Source organism: Heterodontus francisci, chromosome 33, assembly GCF_036365525.1.
Source record: "Heterodontus francisci isolate sHetFra1 chromosome 33, sHetFra1.hap1, whole genome shotgun sequence".
NCBI lineage: Eukaryota > Metazoa > Chordata > Chondrichthyes > Heterodontiformes > Heterodontidae > Heterodontus > Heterodontus francisci.
The window spans coordinates 45,932,672-45,958,946 of record NC_090403.1 but is presented as its reverse complement, the minus strand read 5'-3'; the positions used below and the strand labels follow the sequence as shown (position 1 = coordinate 45,958,946).

Below are 26,275 nucleotides of genomic sequence, written 5' to 3'. Positions count from 1 at the left end.
TTGTCCCAACTGAGGCCTAAACCCAGTTACTCTTCCAGCTCTATGAGGCTGACTTTTATTTAAAAACCAATGGCTCTAAAAGTTTCTCTTTTGACGACTGTCCTATGCTGATAACTCACTTCCAGACAACTCTCTGCTACTCCCTTAAGGTCACTCTTTTATGAAAAAACTTCTTAATTATTGCCTTAAGCTGACATTCACTCTGAGGCTGATAACTTCATTACATGCTGTCTATCACTCACTGTCTCAGACTGATGTGTACATCCAGAATATTTTCTAGAATGCTCAGGACTTTTCCCTACTGTCAGACTGACAGCCTTTTGGGTTCAGGGTAGTTTCTGCTAGTTGCACCATTTCTCTTGTGAAGTGGTTTGGAATGTTTTCTTGTGTGAAAGAAACTAATAAATACAAGTTATTTTTGATTCTACTACTCTGTCAGATAGTGCCTGGCTTCCTGTTCCTAATGGCACTGCAGAGACCAGGAACTTGCTCTGCGTGACACAGGTGGTTGGGATGCCAATATGGCTTATCCCATCCGCTGATTAAGTACCTTTAATACACATTTGCAACCTCAGTAGGACATCTGAGTTTTCCAAATACCATGTCTAGAAATTGCAGTGTGAGATTAGTGCACAAAATGCTCCTCTATTTATTGGCAAGCAACAAAGTGACGTGTTATAAACTGTGGATTAGCAATGGATGTCACTGCACTACAGAGGGGTGGAGGCAGGAAAATCTCCATTACGCAGCATGGAAATGCTGGCAACAGAATTTTCAAAAATGGTTCACTAATGTCAGAAGCTTCACATCATCTCATATTCTAACTGCATACTAATTTATTTTGAGTTGCAAAACTAAATATAGCTACTGGTGATTCAGATACTTTGAAACAAATTTGGTTAGATTGGGGAATGCTTCATTTAACACTTACTATATGTCTTTGACCTTTTCTCTCCATCATAGAGAAAGTCGAGACCAATTCATATTGGAACTGTGAAATGAAGATACATGTTCATCTGACAACTAAAAATCCAATTCTCAGTAATGTTGAATCTTGTTGAATGTTGCATCTAATTGGCCTCGCCTCACCTCTCCCTATCTCTGCAATCTCCAGCCCTAAAACCCTCTGAGATATCTGCGCTGCTCTTATTCTGGCCCCTTGAGCATCCCCAATTTTAATCACTCCTTTTTTTAAATTTCCAAAATATACTTTATTCATAAAAGTCAGTAAAAAATACATTTCAAAACAGCACCAATTTGACAATACAAAGAGTGCAAAGATCAGTTTCCTTCAATACAGGAGTGAGTTGCCTCACAACCCTTCCATTTCATTTTACGTGCCATGTACATTTTGCAGCAAACCCATATTTTCTGGATACAGCCCGAGGGGTTTTCCATGGATCCAGCCCCTCAGTTCACCTTGGTGGGGGGACCTTACACAGTGGTCTTTCCCCATTGAGCCTTTGCCGCGGCTGCCCCAAGCTTTAGTGCGTCCCTCAGCATGTAATCCTGGACCTTGGAAGGTGCCAGTCTGCAACACTCGGTCGTGGACAACTCTTTGTGCTGGAAAACCAGCAAGTTTCAGGCAGACCAAAGAGCGTCTTTCACCGAATTGATAGTCCTCCAGCAGCAGTTGATGTTTATCTTGGTGTGCGTCCCTGGGAACAGCCCGTAGAGCACAGAGTCCTGTTACAGAGCTGCTTGGGATGGACCTCGACCAAAACCATTGCATCTCTTTCCACATCTGCTTTGCAAAGACACATTCCAGAAGGAGGTGGGCAACCATCTCTTCCCCACCACAACCACCTCGATGGGATTGTGCAGAGGGGGTGAGACTCCGGGCGTGCAGGAAGGATCTGACGGGGAGGGCTCTTCTCATCACCAGCCAAGATACATCTTAGACAAAAACAAGAAATGCTGGAATCACTCAGCAGGTCTGGCAGCATCTGTGGAAAGAGAAGCAGAGTTAACGTTTCGGGTCAGTGACCCTTCTTCGGAACTGACAAATATTAGAAAAGTCACAGATTATAAGCAAGTGAGGTGGGGGTGGGGCAAGAGATAACAAAGGAGAAGGTGCAGATTGGACCAGGCCACATAGCTGACCAAAAGGTCACGGAGCAAAGGCAAACAACATGTTAATGGTGTGTTGAAAGACAAAGCATTAGTACAGATTAGGTGTGAATACACTGAATATTGAACAGCAGCAAGTGCAAACCTGAAAAAAACAGTGGGTAAGCAAACTGAACAAACTAAGATGAAATGAAATAAATGCAAAAAAAATGTAAAAAAGAATGTAAAAAAAAGGAAGAAAAAATAACTAAAAATGAAAGTAAAATGGGGGGCTGTCATGCTCTGAAATGATTGAACTCAATGTTCAGTCCGGCAGGCTGTAGTGTGCCTAATCGGTAGATGAGATGCTGTTCCTCGAGCTTGCGTTGATGTTCACTGGAACACTGCAGCAATCCCAGGAGAGATGTGAGCATGAGAGCAGGGGGGAGTGTTGAAATGGCAAGCAACCGGAAGCTCAGGGTCCTGCTTGCGGACTGAGCGGAGATGTTCCGCAAAGCGGTCACCCAGTCTGCGTTTGGTCTCCCCAATGTAGAGGAGACCACACTGTGAGCAGCGAATACAGTATACTACATTGAAAGAAGTACAAGTAAATCGCTGCTTCACCTGAAAGGAGTGTTTGGGGCCTGGGATAGTGAGGAGAGAGGAGGTAAATGGGCAGGTATTACACCTCCTGCGATTGCAGGGGAAGGTGCCCTGGGACGGGGACGAGGTGGTGGGGGTAATGGAGGAGTGGACCAGGGTGTCGCGGAGGGAAAGATCCCTTCGGAATGCTGGCAGGGGAAGGGAGGGGAAGATGCGACTGGTAGTGGCATCACGCTGGAGGTGGCGAAAATGGCAGAGGATGATCCTTTGGATATGGAGGCTGGTGGGATGAAAAGTGAGGACAAGGGGAACCCTGTCATGGTTCTGGGAGGGAGGGGAAGGGGTGAGGGTAGAGGTGCGGGGAATGGGTCGGACACGGTTGAGGGCCCTGTCAACCACAGTGGAGGGAAATCCTCGGTTGAGGAAAAAGGAGGTCATATCAGAAGCACCGTCATGGAAGGTAGCATCATCAGAGCAGATGCGTCAGAGATGGAGAAACTGGGAGAATGGAATGGAGTCCTTACAGGAGGTAGGGTGTGAAGAAGTGTAGTCGAGGTAGCTGTGGGAGTCAGTGGGCTTATAATGGATATTGGTAGACAACCTATCCCCAGAGATGGAGACAGAGAAGTCGAGGAAGGGAAGGGAAGGTCAGAGATGGACCATGTAAAGGTGAGAGAAGGGTGGAAATTGGAAGCAAATTTGATAAAGTTTTCTAGTTCGGGGCGGGAGCAGGAAACGGCACCGATGCAGTCATCAATGTACCGGAAAAAAAGTTGGGGGAGGGGGCCTGAGTAGGACTGGAACAAAGAATGCTCGACATATCCCACAAAAAGACAGGCATAACTAGGACCCATGCGGGTACCCATAGCGACACCTTTTACTTGAAAGAAGTGAGTGGAGTTGAAGGAGAAGTTGTTCAATGTGAGAACAAGTTCAGCCAGGCGGAGGAGGGTGGTGGTGGATGGAGACTGGTTGGGCCTCTGTTCCAGGAAGAAGCGGAGAGCCCTCAAACCATCCTGGTGGGGGATGGAGGTGTAGAGCGATTGGACGTCCATAGTGAAGAGGAGGCGGTTGGGACCTGGAAACTGGAAATTGTCAAAATGATGTAGGGTGTCAGAAGAGTCACGGATGTAGGCGGGAAGAGACTGGACCAGCGGAGAAAAGATAGAGTCTAGATAGGAAGAAATGAGTTCAGTGGGGCAGGAGCAGGCTGACACAATGGGTCTGCCGGGACAATCCCGTTTGTGGATTTTGGGAAGGAGGTAGAAGCGGGCTGTCCGGGGTTGTGGGACTATGAGGTTGGAAGCCGTAGAGGGAAGATCTCCAGAGGAGATGAGGTCAGTGACAGTCCTTTGGACGGTGGCTTGATGTTTGGTGGTGGGGTCATGGTCCAGAGGGAGGTAGGAAGAGGTGTCTGTGAGTTGGCGTTGAGCTTCTGCAAGGTAGAGGTCGGTACGCCATACAACAACAGCACCACCCTTGTCTGCAGGTTTGATGACCATGTCGGGGTTAGACCTGAGAGAACGGAGTGCCTCAAGTTCAGAGGGGGCAGGTTAGAGTGAGTGAGGGGGGCAGGGAAATTGAGACGACCAATGTCTCGCCGACAGTTTTCAATGAAGAGATCAAGAGCGGGTAAGAGGCCAGGGGGAGGGGTCCAGGTAGAGGGAGAATGCTGGAGGCGGGTGAATGGGTCTGCTGGTCGGGGGGAGGACTCCTGGTCGAAGAAGTGAGCCCGGAGGCGGAGGTGACGGAAGAAGAGCTCAACGTCATGCCGAGCACGAAATTCATTGAGGTGGGGGCGTAAGGGGATAAAACTGAGACCTTTGCTGAGTACAGAACGCTCAGCATCAGAGAGGGGGAGGTCAGAGGGTATAGTGAATACACGGCAAGATACATCTTGGTGCTTGTTTGAAAGTTCTGGTGATGAGGCATTCTGCCAAATGACTTTGGCAGTCTGCTCGGGGAACTATCTGACAGGATCCACCATCTCCTTTTCCCGTAGGGCCTTGAGGACATTCTGTGCAGACCACTGCCTGATGGATTGGTGGTCAAAGGTGTTTTTCCGCAGAAACTTTTCCACGAAGGATAGATGGTACGGCACGGTCCAACTGGATGGAGCGTTCCACGGCAATGTGACCAGGCCCATTCTTCACAACACCGGGAACAGATAGAACCTCAGCACGTAGTGACACTTGGTGTTTGCGTCCCGGGGATCTACGCACAGCTTGATGCAGCTGCACACGAAGGTGGTCATCAGGATGAGGGCGACGTTGGGTACATTTTTCCCGCCATTATCCAGAGGTTTGAACATCGTGTCCCTCTGGACCCGGTCAGATGAAGCAGAAAATGGCTTGGGTGACCGCCACGACGCAGGAGTGGGGTATGGGACAGATCTGCGCCACGTACAGCAACAATGTGAGCAGCTTGTACCTGATGACCAGGTTCTGACACACACTGGAGAGAGATCGCTGCTCCCACATGCTCAGCTTATGGTGTACCGGAGCTACTCGCTCCCTCTAGGTTTTGGTGCACGCCCCGGCCCTTCCGAACCATAACCCCAGCACCTTCAGGTAATCTGACCTGACGGTGAAGGGGCCAAAGGATCGGTCGTCCCAGTTCCCAAAGAACATGGCCTCGCTCTTGCCGTGGTTAACTTTGGCTTCCGAGGCCAGTTCGAACTGGTCGCAGATGCTCATCAGTCTGCGAATGGACAGCGGATCCGAGCAGAAGACGGCGACGTCGTCCATGTACAGGGAGGTTTTAACCTGAGTGCCTCCACTGCCTGGGATTGTCACCCCTCTTATGCTCGCATCCTTCCGAATAGACTCAGCAAAGGGTTCAATACAGCAAACAAACAAGACAGGGGAGAGAGGACTGCCCTGTCTGACTCCAAATTGGATCAGGAAACTTTCTGATTCCCGCCCATTGATTGAGACTGCGCTACTGATGTTTGTGTACAGCAGTTTGATCCAATTGCAGATTCCCTCCCCAAACCCCATTTTGGAAAGTACATCCATCATGTAAATGTGCAATATTCTGTCAAAAACCGTCTCCTGGTCCAGGCTGATGAGGCAGGTGTCCACCCTCCTGTCCCGTACATAGACGATCGTATCCCTGAGTAGCGTGAGACTATCAGGGATCTTCCTGCTGGGTACAGTGCAGGTCTGGTCAGGGTGAATCACCAACTCCAGAGCAGATTTGACTCGACTGGCGATGACTTTGGACAGAATCTTGTAGTCAACATTAAGCAGTGAGATGGGCCACCAATTTCGGATTTCTGTCCTCTCCCCCTTCCGCTTGTAGATGAGGGTGATGATGCCTTTCCTCATAGATTCTGACATGTTGCCGGCCAGAAGCATACTCTCGTATACTTCCAGCAGGTCTGGGCAGACCAAGTCCCACAGGGCCGAATACAACTCGACCGGTAAGCCATCGCTTCCGGGAGTTTTACTCGTCTCGAAGGACTTGACGGCCTTTGTCAGCTTGTCCAGAGTTGGCGGCTTGTCCAGTCTCTCCCTCATGCTGTCATTTAAGACCTCTGTGATAGATGACAGGAAGGACTGGGAGGCTTTGCTGTCTGTGGGCTTCACATCGTTCAGCCCAGCATAAAAGGATTTGCTGATCCTTAGTATATTGGACTGCGAAGACGTTACTGAGCCATCCTCTTCCTTCAGGCTGCTGATCACAGAGCTCTCTGTGTGTACCTTTTGGAAGAAGTAACGTGAGCACATCTCATCCTTCTCAATGGAGCGGACTCTGGACCAGAAGATGATCTTGGAGGTCTCCATGGCAAAGAGCTGGCTCTTCACCTCATGGAGGTCCTCCTTGACCTCGACCCCCATCGACTGCAGCTGGAGCAGATTTTGCATTCTTTTCTGGAGTCAAGACATTTCCCTCTGTCTCTCTCTCGCCCTCTGAACACCTTTGAAGATAAAGAACCTCTTGATGTTCCTCTTGATCGCCTCCCACCAGTGAACTGGAGACTCAAAGAGGGGTTTCACGGTTCTCCAACCTTTGTAATCCCTTTTGAGTTGCTCAACGTTCTCTGGGGTTAACAGTGTAGTATTGAGCTTCCATGTCCCCCTGCCAACCCGCTGGTCATCCTGTAAGTGACAATCGGCCAATAAGATGCAATGGTCGAAGAAGAACACTGGCTTGACGTCGGTGGATCCGACTGTGACAGCATAGGACACAAACAGGAAGTCAATCCTGGAATGGGCAGACCCGTCCGATCTTGACCAGGTGTATCTACACTGCGCTCCATCTGCAGGTTTGCTGAAGATGTCGTGCAGCTTGGCAACGTTTACTGTTTCCATTAGGAATCTGGACGTAGCGTCCAGTTTGCTGTCTTCACTGCTGGATCGTCCAGCTGCATAGATGATGCAGTTGAAGTCACCGCCTAGAATGACCGGCCTGGACATCGCCTGCAGCAGTGGGAGCTGCTGGAAGACGGTCAGCCACTCGCTGCATTGAACCGGGGCGTGCACATTGATCAACTGGAGCGGAGCATTGTTGTACATTACATCTGCTACGAGGAGGCAACCGCCCACCACCTCCTTAACTTCGGAGATGGTGAAATTACCTTCCGGCAGCAGAATACCCAGGCTGGAGGAACGAGAATCATTACCTCCTGACCAGATCGATGGCGCATGGTACCACCATCGCAACCATTGCCTGTAGATGCTGAGGTGTGGTATTCCACACTCCTGCAGAAACAGTAGGTTGGCTTTGACCTTGGCGAGGTAGTCCAAGGTTGAAACACATCGCATAGTGGATTTAATGCTACGCACGTTAATTGAAGCAATCCTTATACCCATTTTTAAGTTAGTTGTTGCTTCCCACACCATTTGTCCTTGCTAGTCCCAGTCCTTCGGTATGTTCCTGCATACCCATGGTGTACACAAGCTGTTTCACGTTCGTTGGGCTCAGAAACCCCTTCTGGTTTCTCATGCAGGGTTTGTTCCGCTGGGGTGACATTGGGTGGGTCTTGTAGGCAGCAAGGATTGGGCTCTCCTCTGCTGTTGGTATCTTTCCCCTCTGTTCCTCCTTGAAAACATCACTGCTCCTGGCTTCCTGGAGCTGGAGTGCGCCAGACGTGTCGTTGCTCTCGGTGTCCCGGAGCTGGGATGCACTGGGCATGTCACTAGGTTCGGCGCTTGGGTTTGAGGCGCGCTGGGCCCATCACAGCTTCCAGTGCCCGGGGGCTGGGCGGCTTTATCTTCCAGCTCCTTTGAGTTCTGCCACTTCATTTGCAGGTGCCGTCGTTCCGGCACTTCCTCGTCCAGTGAGGAGGAGCTGCTGTAGTCCTCTTGCCACTGGTTTGGGTGGTGGCCTGTTCCGTTTTTGGAGGTTTTTTCTATGTGGTTTTCCTTTGTACCACTTGCCACTGGCCTGTTTGTCCATCTGCTGCCTCCTCCTCCATTGATTCTGTCTGTGGAGGAGGGGTTTCTGGGCACAGGGTAGGTGTTGGGTCGCTGGTTTCAGCTGCCTTCCCTTTCTTCTCCTTCTCAGGTAGACTTTCCTCACTGTGGAGAGGGTTGCTTGTCTCCTTCCCAGCACCAGACGCATTCGTCATTCCTTCTCCCAGCCTTTCCTTGGACCTTGCCGCCTGAGCATAACTGAGGCAGCGTTTGGGACAGGTTTTGTAGAGGTGACCTGCCTGCCTCACCACACAGGTTGCAGCACTTACTCTGCTTACAGTCCTTGGTCTGATGGCCTTCCTTCTTGCAGTTCTTGCAGACGACTGTGCTGCAGTTAGCTGCCATGTGACCAGATTTGCCACAGGTGCGACAAACTCTGGGCTGCCCTGCATAGACCAAGAAGCCTCGACTTCCCCCGATAGCGAAACTGGAGGGAGGGTGGATGATGGCTTCGTTGGCCTCGGCCTTCAACGTCACCTTGACCTGCCGCTTGCTGGTCCAAATCCCAAAAGGGTCCTTGACATCAGTGCTGCTGCCGGCCACCTCGACGTACCTGGCGAGAAAGGTGAGTACATCCACGACAGGAACATGGGGGTTGTAGAGGTGAATTGTCACCACCCGGTCACGTTGTGACGGCAGCGTGAAGAGTGGCTCCACTGTGAGGATCGACAGCAGTGCCTGGTTTCCCTTCTCCTTGAACACCTTCAGGAACTTGATACATCCCGCCACATTCTTGAACGTCATGTCGAAATATCCACTGCTGGGTAAGTCCTGCAGGCAGAAAATGTCCGTAGCTTGGAATCCACAGCAATCAATGAGGATTTTCTTGATGAAGAAGGTATGGTCAACCAGTGCATCTCCTTCCTTGTCCTTCACCACCACCCGAACAGTGTTATGCACTCCTTGGCCTGAAGCTCTAGAATTGGTTACAGCCATTTTACTCAAAGCATACCTGGGACAGGATCAAAGGTCACTGATCATGATCTCTCCCCTGCCAGGTAATTTTAATCGCTCCACCCAAAGCCTTCAGCTGCCTGGGCCCTAAGCTCTGGAATTCCCTTCCTAAACCTCTCAGCCTCTCTAGCTCACTTTCCTCCTTTAAGAAGCTCCTTATAATCTACCTCTTTGATCAAGCTTCTGGTCATCTGCCCTAATGTTTTGAAGATGTAACGAGCAGGGTAGATAAAGGGGAGCCAGTAGATGTAGTATACTTGGATTTCCAAAAGGTATTCGATAAGATGCCACACAAAAGGTTAATATGCAAATAAGGATCATGGAGTTGGAGGCAGTATATTAAAGTGGATGGAGGATTGGTTAATGAACAGGAAACAGACAGGAGGGATAAGCGGCATTTTCGAATGAAGAGTGTGATGGACTACTCTCCACTTACCTGGATGAGTGCAGCTCCACAACACTCAAGAAGCTTGACACCATCCAGGAGAAAGAAGCCTGCTTGATTGGCACCCCACCCACCACTTTAGACGTTCACTCCCTCCACCACCAGTGCACAGTCGCAGCAGTGTGCACCATCTACAAGAATCAATGCAGCAGCCCTGCAAACCTCCTTCCACAGCACCTTCCAAACCCGTGACCTCTCCCACCTCAGAAGGACAAGGGCAGCAGACAAATGGGACCACCACCCACATGCAAGTTTCCCTCCAAGCCACACAGCATCCTGACCTGGAACTATATCACTGTTCCTTCACTGTCGCTGGGTCAAAATCCTGGAACTCCCTTCCTATCAGCACTGTGGGTGTACCTACACCACATAGACTGCAGCGGCTCACCACCATGTTAACAAGGGCTATTAGGGATGGACAACAAATGCTGGACTTGCCAGCAACATAAACATCCCATGAACAAATAATTTTAAAAAGTTAACAGGCTGTAACAAGTGAAGTGCCGCAAGGATCAGTGCTCAGGCCTCAGCTATTTACAATCTATATTAATGACATAGATGAAGAGACTGAGAGTAATGTATCCGAGTTTGCTGATGATACAAGGCTAGGTGGGAATGTAAACTGTGAGGAGGACACAAAGAGATATAGACAAGTGAATGGGCAACAATCTGGCAGATGGAGTATAATGTTGGAAGGTGTGAGTAAGAATAGAAAAGCAGAATATATTTTAAAATGTGTGAAACTTCTAAATGTTGATGATCAGACAGACTTGGATGTACTTGTACAAGGAACACAGAAAGTTAGCATGCAGGTACAGCAAGCAATGAGGAAGGCAAATTGCCATTTATTCCAATATACTGGAGTACAAGTGTAATGAGTTATTTTATGTTGTCTGATGCAACATAAATGAGGTATGTGGAGTCCAGTTGGTTGAAGATCTCAAAACAGGTTTATTACAACTAACTATTATATACAGTACAGAGCTAACTATTTACAGAACCTTACTCTGGGTATTACAGTTGCAGAGCGACTCTGGCTCTGAGTCACATGACTATGTCCTGGTACTTATTAGCATACTAAGATCTTAAAGGGACATCATTCTTAAAGGCAATCATACAACATCTCCCTTCTTTCCAAAGATAAGTCTCGTATGCTAAAAGTAAAAATACATCAAAATTATTTACACAGGGCTAGAGATTATTAAATTTACAAATATAGAGGCTTAAGAGTCCATATATCGTTTCGGTGGTTTGACAACTCTTGGCCGGAGAATTTGTGTCTCAGCTGTTGCTGTTTTTTCTGAGGTTTCTTCCTTTCTTGAGGCATCAGCTTCCAGGATTGTCTTCTTCCTTGGGTTGTAGTACTGCAAGGTACAGGTTTCTGCTGACAATGCTTGGTTGAGAGACTCAAATGTATGCTGATGGTCCTCTTGCCATACACATGGTACGTCTTTCTTTAAGAGCTCTCTCAGCGATGATGCTTTGTCAGAAAAATTTGGAACGTATGGTGCCAAAAGGTTGAAAAATCGAAGAAGTCTCTGGAGGTCTTCCTTGTCTTGTGGGGTAGGCATCTTCAACTTTGCCTGGGTCAGAATGGATTCTGCAACCTGAATAGATGGATCCAAAGAAATTGATCTGACTTACATTCACCTGGCACTTCGTGCAGTTAAAAATGAGCCCTTCGCGACAAGCTACTGCCATCAGTGAATGGAGATTTGATCAAGTTCTTCTTTGGTTTTGCCTATTACTGCAATGTCATCAGTAATGCATATACACCCAGGCATGTTTTCTATAATTCTGTCCATATGCTGCTGAAACAGATCTTGACTGACAGACAAGCTGAAGGGTAGTCTCTGGAAGCAGTACCTCCCAAATGGTGTCCTGAAGGTGATGACTTCTTGAGATTTATTAGCTGGGTGTACTGACCAATATCCATGTTTAGCATCCAACTTGGAGAAGTATTTGGTTCCTGTGAACTTGGGATTCAATTCCTCTAATGTTGGAATCTTGTGGGGGCATCTCTTTAGGGAGAGGTTTAGACACCTCGGATCCAGACACAGCCTGATTGCTCCATCCTTCTTCAGTACGCACGTGATTGAGCTGTACCAGTCTGTGTGATGATGCACACGATGGATGATGCCATCGCGTTCCATGTCATCTAACTTGCGATTAAGCTTTTCTTATACATGCACGCTGCACTTTCTGGAGGGGGGTTGATTGACAGAATTGCATCCTCTCCAAGGTGCAGTACGGCAACACCTTTGAAATTTCCTATGGCATCGAACCTGTCCAGGTACATTTGTTGTAGGTCATGGACTGACTCAATGCAGGTACCCTTGGTCTCTTCTGCTGTAATGGTTACCTTGGTGACCTCATGGATGGTCACAATGTTGAGGTCCTTGCACGCTGGTAGTCCTGCCACTGCTGGGCCACTAGTATCTACAAGACAGAATGTTTGTGGTTTCCATGCCGACTTGCCATAGCTGCATTGCATTGTTAGTGTGCCACTACAAGGAATGGGTGACCTGTTGTATGCAGATAACTTGGCAGTTGTCAGTTGTATCATTGTTTTCCAACAACTCAGGTACATATCTTTGAGTATTCGGACTGGTGGGATATTTGCACGAGCGCTGGTGTCAATCTTGACCCTGAGTATATGTTTGCCAGCTTTCTTTGGGCACATCATGTTAATAGTGGCGAAAGCTTCCAGTTGTTTGACTTCATCAACGTGATGTGTCAGGTTCACAACATGGAATACCTGTTCATCTTCTGGCTGAGAATTACTACTCGATGAGTCTTCTGTCAGGTCTATTTCACTGTGGACTTCGTGTATCAGCTTGTGTTTACACAGGTCTCTGGTGCTCTCCTTGCTGCTGTTGCGCTGTTGCTGTGCCTGTCTTCTGTTTGTCTCTGTCCTGCTGTGGCTTCTGGCTGCGTCTTTGGAACCAGATTTCTTGCATAGGTGGGCCCAATGTCCATTTGCACTGCATGCCTTGCACAGGTCACGAAATGCAGACCGTACTTAACACACAGCTTGCTTGCTCTTTTTGACCTGTTTATGGTGCCGATACTGTTGGCTGCAACTAGTGCTTGCAGATGCTGTTGTCCAGCTTCAATGGCTTCATATTTCCTTACTGTCTTCCAGCAGTGCATCAATGCTGTGACCTTTCTTTTTCCACAAGAGGTCTTTCTGAAACGCTTCAGTGGGTGTTGGTACAATCATTAGCTCCATTATTCAGTCCGACAGCTCAGTTTCTGGGAGTCGCATTCGTTGCCTTTACTGCGGCATCTACTGAAGAACTGGTCTATTGATTCCTGTGATTGTTGCCTGTAGGGCATCAATTCCATTGGTGAATTCTGACATTCACACTTAATCGGAATTGATCTTCTGGCACTTTCCATATCTTTGCAGGATCTTTCTGGTCCTCTTCAGATAATCCGGAGATATTGATTCTGTGGTATTCCCTCATTTCCAACTGCTATTAGTATTTTCACAGCCTGTTTTTCTGGTTCTACAATTACTTGGTCTGTGAAGCATAACTGCATTCTTTGTTTGAACATCTGTAACTCAGATAGGATATCCAAGGCCTTCCAATTCATGCTGGGAAATTTGGTATCCATTTTCCTGCTGTTCTTTTGCTTTAAAACTTGCTCTAAGACTTGTTCTATGACTCTGCACTGTTTCCTCTTTAACAAACTGTCTGTTATTGAGACTAGCTGCTTTGATTGACAGGAGCAGGTGTTTGCTAGTGCTGTGTGTTTATCTTGCTTCCAGCACTTAAGCCTGTTCTGTTTACACAGCTGTTCAATAGGCACTTCAATAGCTTTTTTTAACTAGAGTTTGTTTATGTTCTTCCCACTCAAGTGATTTTAATGTTTTTTTACTGTGGTTTCGTGAATGGAAGCTCTTATTCACGCTCAAGTGGTTTAATGGGTTTTTAAGCTTTGCTAAGTGGATGAGATTCTGCAGAGGTCAGGGTTTCCCGCTTTTTTCTAATGGACGCCTCCTGTAATGGCACCGACCTCGCTCAGCCTGGGAGGGGAGTCGGGTCTTCCCCTTTTTTTTAACAGAGGCTTTGAAATAAATCAATCATTTGAAGGACTTCAAAGCTTTTTTTTAAAGCAGTATCCCTCGCCTGTCCGCACAATGACTCACCCAATTTACTTGCAGCCTGTCGTTCTATGCTCTGTCCTCTACAGCTTGAGGTAAGTTCTTTTTGTTTACTGTATTACGATCAAGGCTGGAGTTGTGTACTGTCTTTTCTAGTTCCACTTCTCCAGGTCACAACATATATTTAAATATTTACCCAGTTACCGATGCGGTCAATCATATACTCTATTCTTTATCCCAGAATAAAATACAACAACCAGGTTTATTTAATAAACAACAAAATTATAAGTTTACTATAAAACAAGACTTATCTAGTAATGAAGCAAAGCATTAACACAGAGACTGAGATATAAAAGATCCTTTATTAAACCCCATACACAAACTCACACTGAAAAAAATACAGAAATTCTCTCTGCAAAGGTCTGTTGTTAAAAAAAAAAGACCAAAAACAACTTCGGCCAAACACTTGCTAATTCTGCAAGAAAAAAAGAGAAGATATGGAAGGAGGTCATTTGTCCCTTTTGGTCTGGCGTCTGGGTATATAGAGACAGGCCACTGGGATCTTTTCAGAAGCAATTGGTTCTGGAGATGTTGAAAAATCATCTGGTAGGCTTTCCAGGAGACGTGGCATCGGGAATTTCAGCCAACACACACTTGAATCACAGGGTTTTTCCAGACAGGAGGAAAGAGGAGCTAACACACTGGCCTTCTCAGGGTCTCCTAAAGAGGTGCAGGAAAAATGAGCTGGGATTTCTTTTTCCTTGGCAGGCAAAAAACCAACTGTTTTCAAAACAGTTCATACCCCAACTGAACTAAAACAATATCTCACAAGTGAAACCACAAACAGAAAGTCAACCTCCTGACCTCCATAAACCTCGACATGTGGCTTCTCTGTAAACATCTTCGCAGGTCACCAAGGTTTCTGTTGTTTATTGAGCTTAAAGCACATGATTTCCAGTAAAGGTTGTTTTCAAACAACATTTCGAGTGTCCTTTCAGTGAACTGGGTAAAAAAAACATATCCATGGAATCTTTTCAGCCAAGGTTCACTAGATTGGTTCCTGGGATGAGAGGGTTGTCCTAATATGAGAGGCTGAGTAAAATGGACTATACTCTCTGGAATATAGAAGAATGAGAGGTGACCTCATTGAAACATATAATATTCTGAAGGGGCTGGACAGGGTAGACACTGTTGTTTCCCCTGGCTGGGGAATCTAGAACACCGGGGCACAGTCTCAGGATAAGGGTTCGATCATTTAGGACAGTGATGAGGAGAAATTTCTTCATTCGGAGGCTTTTGAATCTTTGGAATTGTCTACACCAGAGGGTTGTGAATGATCTATCATTAAGTATATTCAAGGCTGAGAGAGACAGCTTTTTGGTCTCAGGGAATCAAGGGATATGGGGAGCAAGTGGGAAAGTGGCGTTGAGGCAGAAGATCAGCCATGATCATATTGAATGTTGGAGTAGCCTTGAGGGGGCCGAATGGTCTACCCATTCTCCTATTTCTTACCTTCTTATCTCCTTATGTGCTTGTTATCATATTTTGTTTTGTAACCCTCCTGAAAAGCACCTTTGGATGTTTTATTATATTAGAGCCTCTATATAATTTCATGTTGTTTTATAATGCTCCTGTGAAGTGCCTTGGGCCATTTTATTACTAAAGGCACTATATAAATACAAGTTGTTGTTGCAAACACTACATTAAACTCATGCCCCATATGTGTGGATGCAAGGTGCAGATCTATTTGCACCAGTTAGTTTCTTATCACTTTACCGCACAGAATAAGTTTTAGTCACTTAGATCTCCTAATAGTATTCAACTGGCTGAAATTAATCTGCAGGTGGTTTCATGTTGGTGTCTTTGAAACTGCTATTTATGACAGTGAAGCAGCCAGTTAGAGTTCAAAGTACACAGTGGTGTGTGTTGGTGCATCCTGTTATCATTGTGGGGAGTAACCAGAATTAAAGACTTCAAGGGTGAATTTCCTTCTGTTGACAAATTGACTAATAAAAATTGAGTCCAAAATGGCGAGGTGACTTTTCCTGATGAAATTATTTACTGAAGGAATTTAACACCTTTTTCTTTTAGTTTTTAAAAGTAATTCACTTGCTATTTGGAATATATTAAATTTCCTGTGTATGTCACGGCCTCCTAATTTGGGCTGCACATTTTTACCACAAGATGGAGCTTCCAAAGTTCCAGAAGCTGCAAATCCCCATCCCAATATCTAGAGTATCACTAATGGACTGAGGAAAAGTTACTTTGACCTGACTTTCTGTTGGCAAAGCCGTGGAAGATCGATTACTGCTTTTATTACTTTCTTTGCTCCTCCAGTGCCATGCACCATATCCAAACAGGCTACAGTTTTAAACCAGTTCAGCTTGCCCCAGTTGGTAGCATTCAAGTCTCTGAGGTAGAAGGTTGTGGGTTCACACTCTATTCCAGGATTTGACCACACAATTTGAACTGTCATTCTAGTGCAGTACTGAGGGAGTTGCTGTCTTTTGGGTTAAATGTTAAACCCATCAACCTACTGAGGTATATATAAAAGATCACATAGCACTTTTGAAGCAAAGCAGTGAGTTGTCCCAATGTCCTGGCTAATATTTTTGCCTCAAACAACAGTGACTACACCCTAATAATACATTTATCTAAGTATTTTGGGATATTCAGGTGATGTGAATCATTTATTTTCATTATTCTTTAGTTCCAAAGTATGAAGACTCTGTCACCATAATCCCAGAGGGCCTTTTTTAAAAATTCATTTGTGGGATGCGGGTGTCGCTAGCTAGGCCAACATTTGTTGCCCTTGAACTGAGTGGCTTGCTGGGCCATTTCAGAGGGCATTTAAGAGTCAACCACAATGCTGTGTGTCTAAAATCATATATAAGCCAGACCAGGTAAGGTAAGCAGATTAAGTTCCCTAAAGGTCATTAGTGACCTAGATGGGTTTTTACAACAATCGACAATGGTTTCATGGTCACCATCAGACTAGCTTTTAATTCCAGATTTATTAATTGAATTCAAATTTCACCATCTGCTGTGGTGGGATTCGAACCCATGGCCCCAGATCATTAGCCTGGGCTCTGGAGTACTAGTCCAATGACATTACCACTATGCCACCGCCTCCACCACATCCCCTCCCACCTACCGAAAATAATATTCTAGCTTTACAGAATTAACGGCCAACATATGTGTTCCCAAATCAACAGTTGAAACAATACTTAAATGGTAGATTTCATTATCATTTGGAGACTTTGGATACACTTGGTTTCTGGATCTGACATATCTCAAAGTGAGCACGTTAGACTTTGTTTTAACATACACCAAGACCTGTTCCCCTATCACCCTGTGCTCACTGACCTATATTGGCTCCCAGTAAAGCAACGTCTTGATTCTAAAATTCTCATCCTTGTTTTCAAATATCTCCATGCCCTCGCTCCTCCCTATCTCTGTAATCTCCTCCAGCCCCACAAGCCTCCGAGATATCTGTGCTCCTCTAATTCTGGCCTCTTGCGCATCCCTGATTTTCATCATTTCACCATTGTTGGCCATGCCTTCACTTGCATGGGCCCCAAGCTCTGGAGTACCCTCTCTACATCTCTCCACTTCTCCACCTTGCTCTCCTCCTTTAACCTACCTCTTTGACCAGGTTTTTGGTCATCTGACCTAATACCTCCTTTTGTGGCTCAGTGTAATGCTCCTGTAAAGTGCCTTGGGACGTTTTATTACGTTAAAAGCGCTATACAAATATAAGTAGTTGTTATTGTTCATTCAGCAGCAAAAATAAACTACAACCTTGTTACAACCGAGGTGGGAGGAGTACACTGTTTATTCTAGTTCACTTCCCCACTGTTCACAACATATATTTAAATTTTCCCAGAATAAAACACACCAACCAGGTTTCTATAATAAATAACAAAATTATCAGTTTATTATAAACAAGTCTTAACCAGTAATGAAATAAAGCATAAACACCAGACTGAAATATTACAGTTCCCTTTTTACCTTAGCCGCTCACACTCAAACACACACCCCGGTTAACTGGAAAAATAAAAGGGATTTTTGTTTAGAGCTCTGCTACAAAAAAACAGACAAAAAAAACCACTTAGGTTGAATGCTTGCTCATTCTTGAAGAAAAAAGAGAAGATATGGAAAGATGTCCTTTGTTTTAGCTTGGCGTCCCAAATGTGTAAAGACGGCTGTCACTGGGATCTTCCTCGAACAGTTCTTTCCAGGCAATGTAGAAGATCAGTTTGGGTAGGCTTTCCCAGAAATGCAGCAACAGAGGTTTCAGTTCCCACACATTCGATACACAGGCTTTCTTCAGGTACAGGAGGAAAGAGGAGACTGGCACACTGAATATGCAGGAGTTCTTTCTGAGAGAGAAATGAACTGGGATTTTCTTGGTGGGCAAAAAACAACTTTCTTTTTAACAATTAAAAGTGAAACCAAATACATTGCAGAAGTCAAGTCTCCTGACCCCTATAAATCTTGACCTGTCATTTCTCTGCAAATACCCAGGTCAAAACAACAAGCTCCCTACTGGTATTTTATCTGAAAACAGGTGCCAAACAGTAAGGGCTTGTTTACAGGCCAAGTCCAGGAAGCCTTCTGGTGACCTCTTTTTAAAAAAACACACTAAGTTCAGCATCTCTTCAAGTTTCCAGATGAATCAATGTCCATGACTCAACTATAAGTTCTTAAAAACATATTTTACAAAGAAATAGAAGCACCTTTTAAAAGTATTTTTTCAAGTCATTGTTTATATTTTAACCATACATAAAATGAATAGGCATTGTGATCCTGTTCACATGCTTGTGCTCCAAACTTGATGTTAGCAAATGATTCACTGTGTTGTCACCACTTACTTATTAAAACTGAATAGTACAGATATAAAATAAATCAAATGGTACAATAGCATATACATTGTCAAACTTTACTTAGGACTCACCAGCTTTCACAGCAGTAATGGTCTGTGGTGAATTATGGCTACATCCTGACAGGACAAAATCTCAAAAGGCAGAGCTCCCAAGTGTGTTGGCGCTAATCAAACAGAGGCAACTTCGGTGGATGGAAGACGGTCGTATACCCAAGGACCTTCTGTATGATGAGGTAGCCGGGGCCAGAGGACCAGTGAGGCGCCAAAGCTCCGCTTCAAGGATACTTGCAAGCATGACATAAAGACCCTAAATTGCGACTATCACTCCTGGGAGTCACAAGTTGGCGAAAGACGGAAATGGCGACACATCCTGTGGACTGGTGTGCACTACCATGACGACCAGTGGCTACAGCAGCTTGACAACAGGCGCCAACAGCAAAAATAACAACTCACAGCGTCACTTGTGGCAGAACCTGCCTGTCCAGGATTGGCCTTCACAATCATTAGCAAAGGTGCACCAAGAGTAGACACCCCACCTAAATGGATTGTTTGCTGTGTGTCCATTATCTTTCATAGATGGAAAGATGCCAACTAACAAACAGCTCAGCTTACGCCCTCCACTGGATTGTATCTTGGAGCTATTTATTGTTCAACCCATCCAGCTGTCTTTCCAGGTATCAGTCTTGGTAGCTTGGCCATTCAATCAACATGCCAGGATTTTCTGTTTCTAAGCCCCTCCCTGCAGTGTATTAGAAATTTACAGATAAAAAAACAGGGAAATCAGGCATGATGAAAGTAAAAGCAAAATACTGCGGATGCTGGAAATCTGAAATAAAAACAAGAAATGCTGGAACCACTCAGCAGGTCTGGCCGCATCTGTGGAAAGAGAAGCAGAGTTAACGTTCCGGGTCAGTGACCCTTCTTTGGAAAGGGTGATGAAAGTATGATGAAAGTAACCAGGATTTGTTTCTTTTAGCTTTTGCCTATGCTTTCCCTATTATTGAAGGTATGATACCGAATTGGCAATATCTCCCACTGGTGAGGTAGACACATTTTCACAACAGTGTTAAATGGAAATCCTTAAAGGAATACTGTGTTTATAAAATGTGTTTGGCAATGTTTATGATTATCCCTCCCAAGTTCACATATCTGCATGGTTCCGGACATTGTTGAGATAAAGTCTAAGCTAAAGACATTTTTATAGTACCCTGTCAAATATATGGCTATGGTGCTGTATTAGCAGCACAGAGGTCAGGATATCAAGTTCCATCATAAATTGAATTCAATCAATTGTTTATTTTGGCCTGCACCAGGAATGCTGCTAGATTGTCATAAAATCTAACTGGTTCCATATTGTCCTTCGAGAAAATGAATCAGTCCCATCCAGTCTAGCATACACAGGACTTGGGTAACTGTTGACAGATTAATTCTCTCTGAAGTGGCCTTACAAACTACTCAGTTGTAAAAACAATTGCTAGAAGTTGTTCTCAGGACAAATTCGGTTGAGATTGGCAATATATATGGCCTTACCAGTGTAGCTCACAGCAAGGAACACGTTGTAAATACCCTCAGCATAGTCACACCCTTAGCAACGGGATTTAGTCTATTCCTTGGTCTTGTCCATGCCCTGGTGACACCGGGGAAGGGCCACACAGTGTCCACCAGTACACCTGGGGCCGTCCACGTCCAATGGGCACCACAGGGACTGGAGTGTGGTAATAGTGTTATTATCTATTTGCATAAGTTTCCTTTGTATTATAGTTTCGTTGCCTCTAAAAAGGGCGCATTTTTGTGTGATGGCACTGGGAAACCCCAGCGTCTCATTTATAGTTTTATCATGGCAAAGGGCACCAGGCTGATTCGATGGCAGAAAATGAGCTGCAGTTTTGACACCTCGCTTGTGACTACAACTTCCAGAAAGCTCTGCGCGGTGGGTGGGCGGCAACTCATGTTGGTTGAGCATTGTGGGAGTTGTAGTTTTACCCAGGTGGAGTCCTGACCACTCCGCATAGTGCTCTGCGCCCTACGTCACTGGCGCCCGGTACCTGTCGGGAAGTGTAGTCATTTCCGGCCGCGGCTGGCCATCCTGCCTACATTTCCCGGCATACGTTGCGCCGCAGGACCTTCCGGTGCCTCAATACGGCAAGATGGCGGACAGGCGGCGGAGGCGCGCGTCTCAGGACACCGATGAGGAAGAGGAGGAGGTGCCCCGGTCCGAGGTGGAAGTCGTTCCCTCCGTTGCTTGCATCTTGGATTTATCCGGTGTCCAGGCTCGCGAGGCCGAGTCTGAGTGTGTGAGTATCCCTGTACGGCGGGGGAAGGTAGCGAGCGGGGCCTGGGACTTCTCAGCAGGCCGGGCGGGAGAGGACTGGGATGGGGGTCCAGCCTGGAGTTAGTGGGCAGCCTTTGGACTGCTCAGTACGCCGGTCGGTGTGTTAGCCATAGAATACGGAACTTATTTTTTTTAAGTAGCTATTACTTTGAGTTGTATTTTAAGTGCAGTTTGATCACGCACTGGTTGAAAGGTTTCAGAATATAAGAATAGATGGGAATTTAATTCAGTCCCTATTTGAAGCTATTTCTGTCGAAGTCGGCTGGAGAGTGACACAGAAGGCTCGTCTTCTGAGTTGATGTCTGGTTCAGTGTTTTGTATCCGTATATGATATAAAAACAAAAAGTGTTGGAAATACACAGCAGGTCTGGGAGCATCTATGGAGAAAGAAACAGAGTTAACAGTTACACATCTGTGACCTTTTATCAGAACTGCTTTCATGATGATTGTGTTATAATCCAGTCTCTCCTTATTCAGGCTGGATCGAAATTGCTGAGGCTTTATTCGCGATAACAATCTGTTCACATTCTGGGCTAACTATACACGTTGATTTCTTTCCTCTTCCCATTGCAATGTATTTTACGTTGTGTACTACAGAATGGAAGATTTTTGAGTTCCAAGTTTTGTCTACTCGATGCACAGGCTTTTTTAAATTGTACCTTGTGACTTGTTGATTTTGGTTCTGTTGGGTTTAGGTTCGAGGAATGCTAGTTCTATCTCTAGTTTTATATCAATATTGAACAACATTGGCACGGGATATGGAAGGAAATATCTTTAGTTTAGAGATACAGCACTGAAACAGGCCCTTCGGCCCACCGAGTCTGTGCCGACCATTAACCACCCATATATATACTAATCCTACACTAATCCCATATTCCTACCACATCCCCACCTGTCCCTATATTTCCCTACCACCTACCTATACTAGGGGCAATTTATAACGGCCAATTTACCTACCAACCTGCAAGTCTTTTTGGCTTGTGGGAGGAAACCGGAGCACCCGGAGAAAACCCATGCAGACACAGGGAGAACTTGCAAACTCCACACAGGCAGTACCCAGAATTGAACCCGGGTCGCTGGAGCTGTGAGGCTGCAGTGCTAACCACTGCGCCACTGTGCCGCCCTGTGATCTGTAATCACCTTGCTTCAGGGTTGCATCCGCTGAGGTTTTATGGATGAGAGTCGGAAAGCCACAAAATGATAGGTTTGTTATCATTTGTGCTGTAGCATTGCTTGTGACTGGCAGGTTAAGGTTACTTGGATGTGTTCATGAGAGTTGTTAAAAGAATGTATTTTAGACATGTATTAGGCTTTCAAGTGTAAACATTTTTTAACTGAAGACTTCTGCAGATACTCCATGAGGATCTAAGATTTTCTGCTTAGTTGGCCTGGACTCTTATGGCAGTGAACATAGCTTGCATAAGTACATTTTGAAATGCATTAATTTGCATAAATTGATATTTCTGCTTAATTTCTGATTACCTATTGATATGTTTTAATATGGGCTATCAATGAAATGATGTACCTTGGCCATCGAAATATAAAGTACATAATTTTTCAATTGGTTTTGTTCCTATTAAAAGCATTAAAGCTTGGGAGAGAGAGTTGGATGTGATGTAAGGCAGTAGGAATAATAGAAAATGTTAAAATATACAGTTCCATCTGCATCAGAAAAGAGAAGATAGGTTAATGTTTTGAGTGGGAGCCTTTCATAAGACAAAGTAAAAGGCCTGTACAACTTTTTACAAGACTGAACAAATCAAATGAGAGGGATGAGAAACAGTTAAAGGGTTGCAAATACAATTAAGCTAACTATAAAAGTAAAGCTAATCATTTAATAGTCTTTAAACAAATTGTTTAAGCTGGAAAGGAATAAAGTCTGGATGATATGTATGGGTCATCTCGATTAGTTAGCCATGGCTTTTTTGATCTTAATAAAAGGGCTAACTGACCTTTTCTTCAGCTTTGATAAAGGCCCTTGACATGAAATATTGATTGCTTTGAATGTTGATGGACTTGCTGTGTATTTCCAGCACTTTCTGTTTTTATTTCTGCCCTTTTTTTTTAGTTCCACTGTAAAATAGTGGGATTTTCGATACTGCATTCTTTCACAAGCGTTGAATATTTCAGTTAATATTGTATATGACAATAGAAATAATATAAAAAGGATTCACTTCATATTTTCCACTACATATAGGCACAGTCAATCAGATCAGATCCATACTCTAGCTTTCAGTTTACAAGGGATTTTAGTTTTGTTCTTGGGGTTTAAGCAGAGCTCAATAATGACGTATATTGAGATATTAATAGCAAGGCAAAGAGTTACAAAGCATTATGATATCATTAAACTGTTAGGTCTTTATCTTCTTATGTAAGTATTTATTAAATCACCAAACACTAGTGATGCCATAGATGCCACTAGTGATGCCTTGTATGAGGGAGATAAAATAATACACCGTGGCACAATCTTGAGTTACTAAATTAATTTGTTCGTGTTCAGTTATCCAGATTCTCATGGCCACAATATCTCCTCTCTCTTCTCTCCCACCCCCACCACCACTCCAAAGTTGTCAGTGATACTGACTGTTTAGGCAGAACTTCTAGGAAGTTAGCAGCCATACAAAGAATGTTAATTCACTCTTCTAAAACTGGTAAAAGGGTCACTAAAGGTAAGAATTCTTGTTTAACAGGTACTTGTGGTATATATTTCATGCTGCTGTGATCTGTTTTTCTTGTAATTTGTTGCATTCGTAGAATATGCATGAAGATAACTTAATTTGGACACAGGACAAATCTCAGTAATACGGAAGAAGGCCTATTAAAAAGTGCCTGTGGTGATGGTCCCCATTCTTACATTTGCTGATTGCTGGTCCTTGAACTGCTTGTGATTGTAGAAATCACTGGATTAAATCCAGATTGCCACAATTTTTCAGCTATCCAAGCTCATAGCAAAGAACTTCGTTGTGGCTTCTAAAGATCTCTTGACGTCAGAGTTTCAAATGAAAAGCCCAGCGGACCACTGGGCCTGATTTACTTGGCTGATCTACTTGGGAGAAGACTGCAAGATAAACTATGAACTCATTATTTCTAATAATATAATGTGACAACAGGAGTCTTCCACTTTTTGGCATTGTCACATTGCCATAATAGCTCAAAGTTGCCAACCTACTGCTTCAGCCCACTTTTGGTTTGCTGAAGTTTTCTGTGGACTTTAGCTAATTTGACTAGGAAGACATCCACTGCTTTCACAAAGATCTCTGAGTACTTTGTGCTGAGAGAGTGTCAAGCTGGAAAATTAGAAAACATTGGTTTAAGAGCCAAACAGCATTATTGCTTCTTGTGTCATGAGGAGAGGTTTTCAATATGGAATACACACCAGATCAGAATTAATAGCCCTAACCACAAAACACAGTGGGAGATGAATGGTCATTTAATTGGGCTGACATAGAAGATGTTTTATATGAAATAAACTAGTCGTCACTGGTCAGCTGTTCATAACACATAATTACATTTTCAATTTCTGCCATATTGGCAGACCAGTTCATTTTAGTTTTATGGCAAGTGATTTTTTGCAACTGCTGTTCTTAATGCCAAGTATTTGCCTTAGAATCATCGATGGACAACTTTGAAGATTGTGATTTAAGGATGTTCTATGACAGCTCCCCCAACTTGTTCAGTATGAGAAACAGTATTCATTGTTTCACTCAAGTGTTCTTAATTCAGACCAGTTCTGACCCGCCTAGATTTTTTTTACCATTATAATCGCTTATCATGGAATATAGTGCAATCAGCAGGTTTGTTCTGACAGAGTCTTCCAGACAGTCTTAACATCTCACTGTTTCTGAGCTGTGAATTGATGTATATGGTTCACCATAATCCTTTAAACCTCCTGCCCCAACCAATTTGTAAACTGATCCATGAGACTTTCCCTGTATTGTAAAATGTGTGGCTTGGAGACTTTAAAGATGTATTGTATACAGTAATGTTCTGTAAGGTTGCTATGTTTTGAGTTCTCGACTCCTGTATTGAATCTGCAAGAATTGCCTACTGCATGGGACTCGGAAGCATCTGTTGAATATTTCTTTGTGTGAGGGATCCTAGAGCAATTGCTTTTTTTGAGAACCTACAGGCAAACCTTTTACAGATTACTTGTGCTAGTATTTAGCAAAGAAAAGACCTTCAAAATGTTTTAAAGTACCTATTACCAATGATAAAACAGGAATTTGTTTCTCATCTGAAAGTTTTGCTTTACTTTTTTAAAGAAGTCTCATAGTAATGTATGATAGAAAGTGCCTTTTCATGAAGCATCTGTTGGTGAGGTTATGAATGTGACTTTTTGGACAGTACAATGTTTGTGCTTGGACAGGTTCTGCTTGGTGCTATTAACCTTTGAGCCTTTGATTTCCAGTGTCAATGTTGTAATACTATTTTTTTATAGTTGTCAGAATATGTTGACTATAGAACGATTCTGGCTGCTGGAGTTCTACTGTGTCTATTTAATTCCGATTTTAATCATGGTAAAACTTTTAATAACTCATTCCATATAATTTAATGACCCATTTTCCAGGTGGCTTTACATTGGTAGCTGTCACCTTATGGAGTTTTCACCGAGAATAAGAAATTGTAGTCCTCTCCAATTAATACCAATTTTGCCTTTTATTTAAAAATCTGAGGCTTGGATAATTTGTTTACATTTAATAGTTTAAAATGTGATTTGAATCAGTGCATGAGGTGTTTCATGCTGTATAGGGTTCTGTGTAAGGACAATCTTTCAGGTTTTGACTCCAGCATTGAACTTGATGTGCATCCCTGAAGGGCAATAAGCACAGCAGGGGAGTCAGTTCTGTTGCTTTTGTTCTGTGGCAGAGGTGTAGTTTGCTTAGAGTCATTTACTGAACATGTGAATTGCAGGGTTATGAAGAACTTAATGATAGAACCGATGCTGGCTGCTCAAAGCATGCACTTGCACATTCACTGCATCCATTTCCTTGCTATAGTGAGATGATATTCACATCTTAATAGTGTTGCTAATTTGTAATGTTCTGTGTTAGCTCGATATCGTAGTAGTTGAGGGGGAATGGGGGTAAAATCTCTTGCTAGTCTTTGTTACTGCGCTGTGTATGTACATGTGTAGGTTGGCAACAGTGGAAGATGTAAATATTGATGCTAAATATCAACTATAAATAATCGAGTCACATCACAGGGCCCATATACATCAATTTAAAAGAGAAATTATCATAGGATGGATACTAACAGAAGTCTGTTTCTTTCGCAGGAGAGTGAAGATGGCATAGAAGGTGATGGTAAGTACCATGGCTGCACACTGGCTTTACTGGTTTCAGTCAAAAGCCATTACAAAATATTAGGGCATCATTTCAGGTGCTACATCATCTTCCTATACCTAATTTGGAGAGCAATTTTACAAATTAAATGAGAGCGCAGGTTGCAGATGATTTATCTTTGCCTTTCCTCTCCA

The 26,275-nt window shown here is 44.3% G+C and overlaps 1 protein-coding gene across 2 annotated transcripts in view; it reads left to right on the top strand.

The window, feature by feature from the left end:
* The first annotated feature begins 20,603 nt into the window (after positions 1-20,603).
* casc3 (casc3 exon junction complex subunit) overlaps positions 20,604-26,275 on the top strand; it is a 28,698-nt gene continuing 23,026 nt past the window's right edge. For both annotated transcript variants that reach the window (XM_068013463.1, XM_068013462.1), the window contains exons 1-2: positions 20,604-20,761; positions 26,075-26,102. In XM_068013463.1, the coding sequence (XP_067869564.1) occupies positions 20,615-20,761; positions 26,075-26,102 (175 nt within the window). In that variant the 5' untranslated portion in view covers positions 20,604-20,614. The remainder of the gene's footprint in view (positions 20,762-26,074; positions 26,103-26,275) is intronic.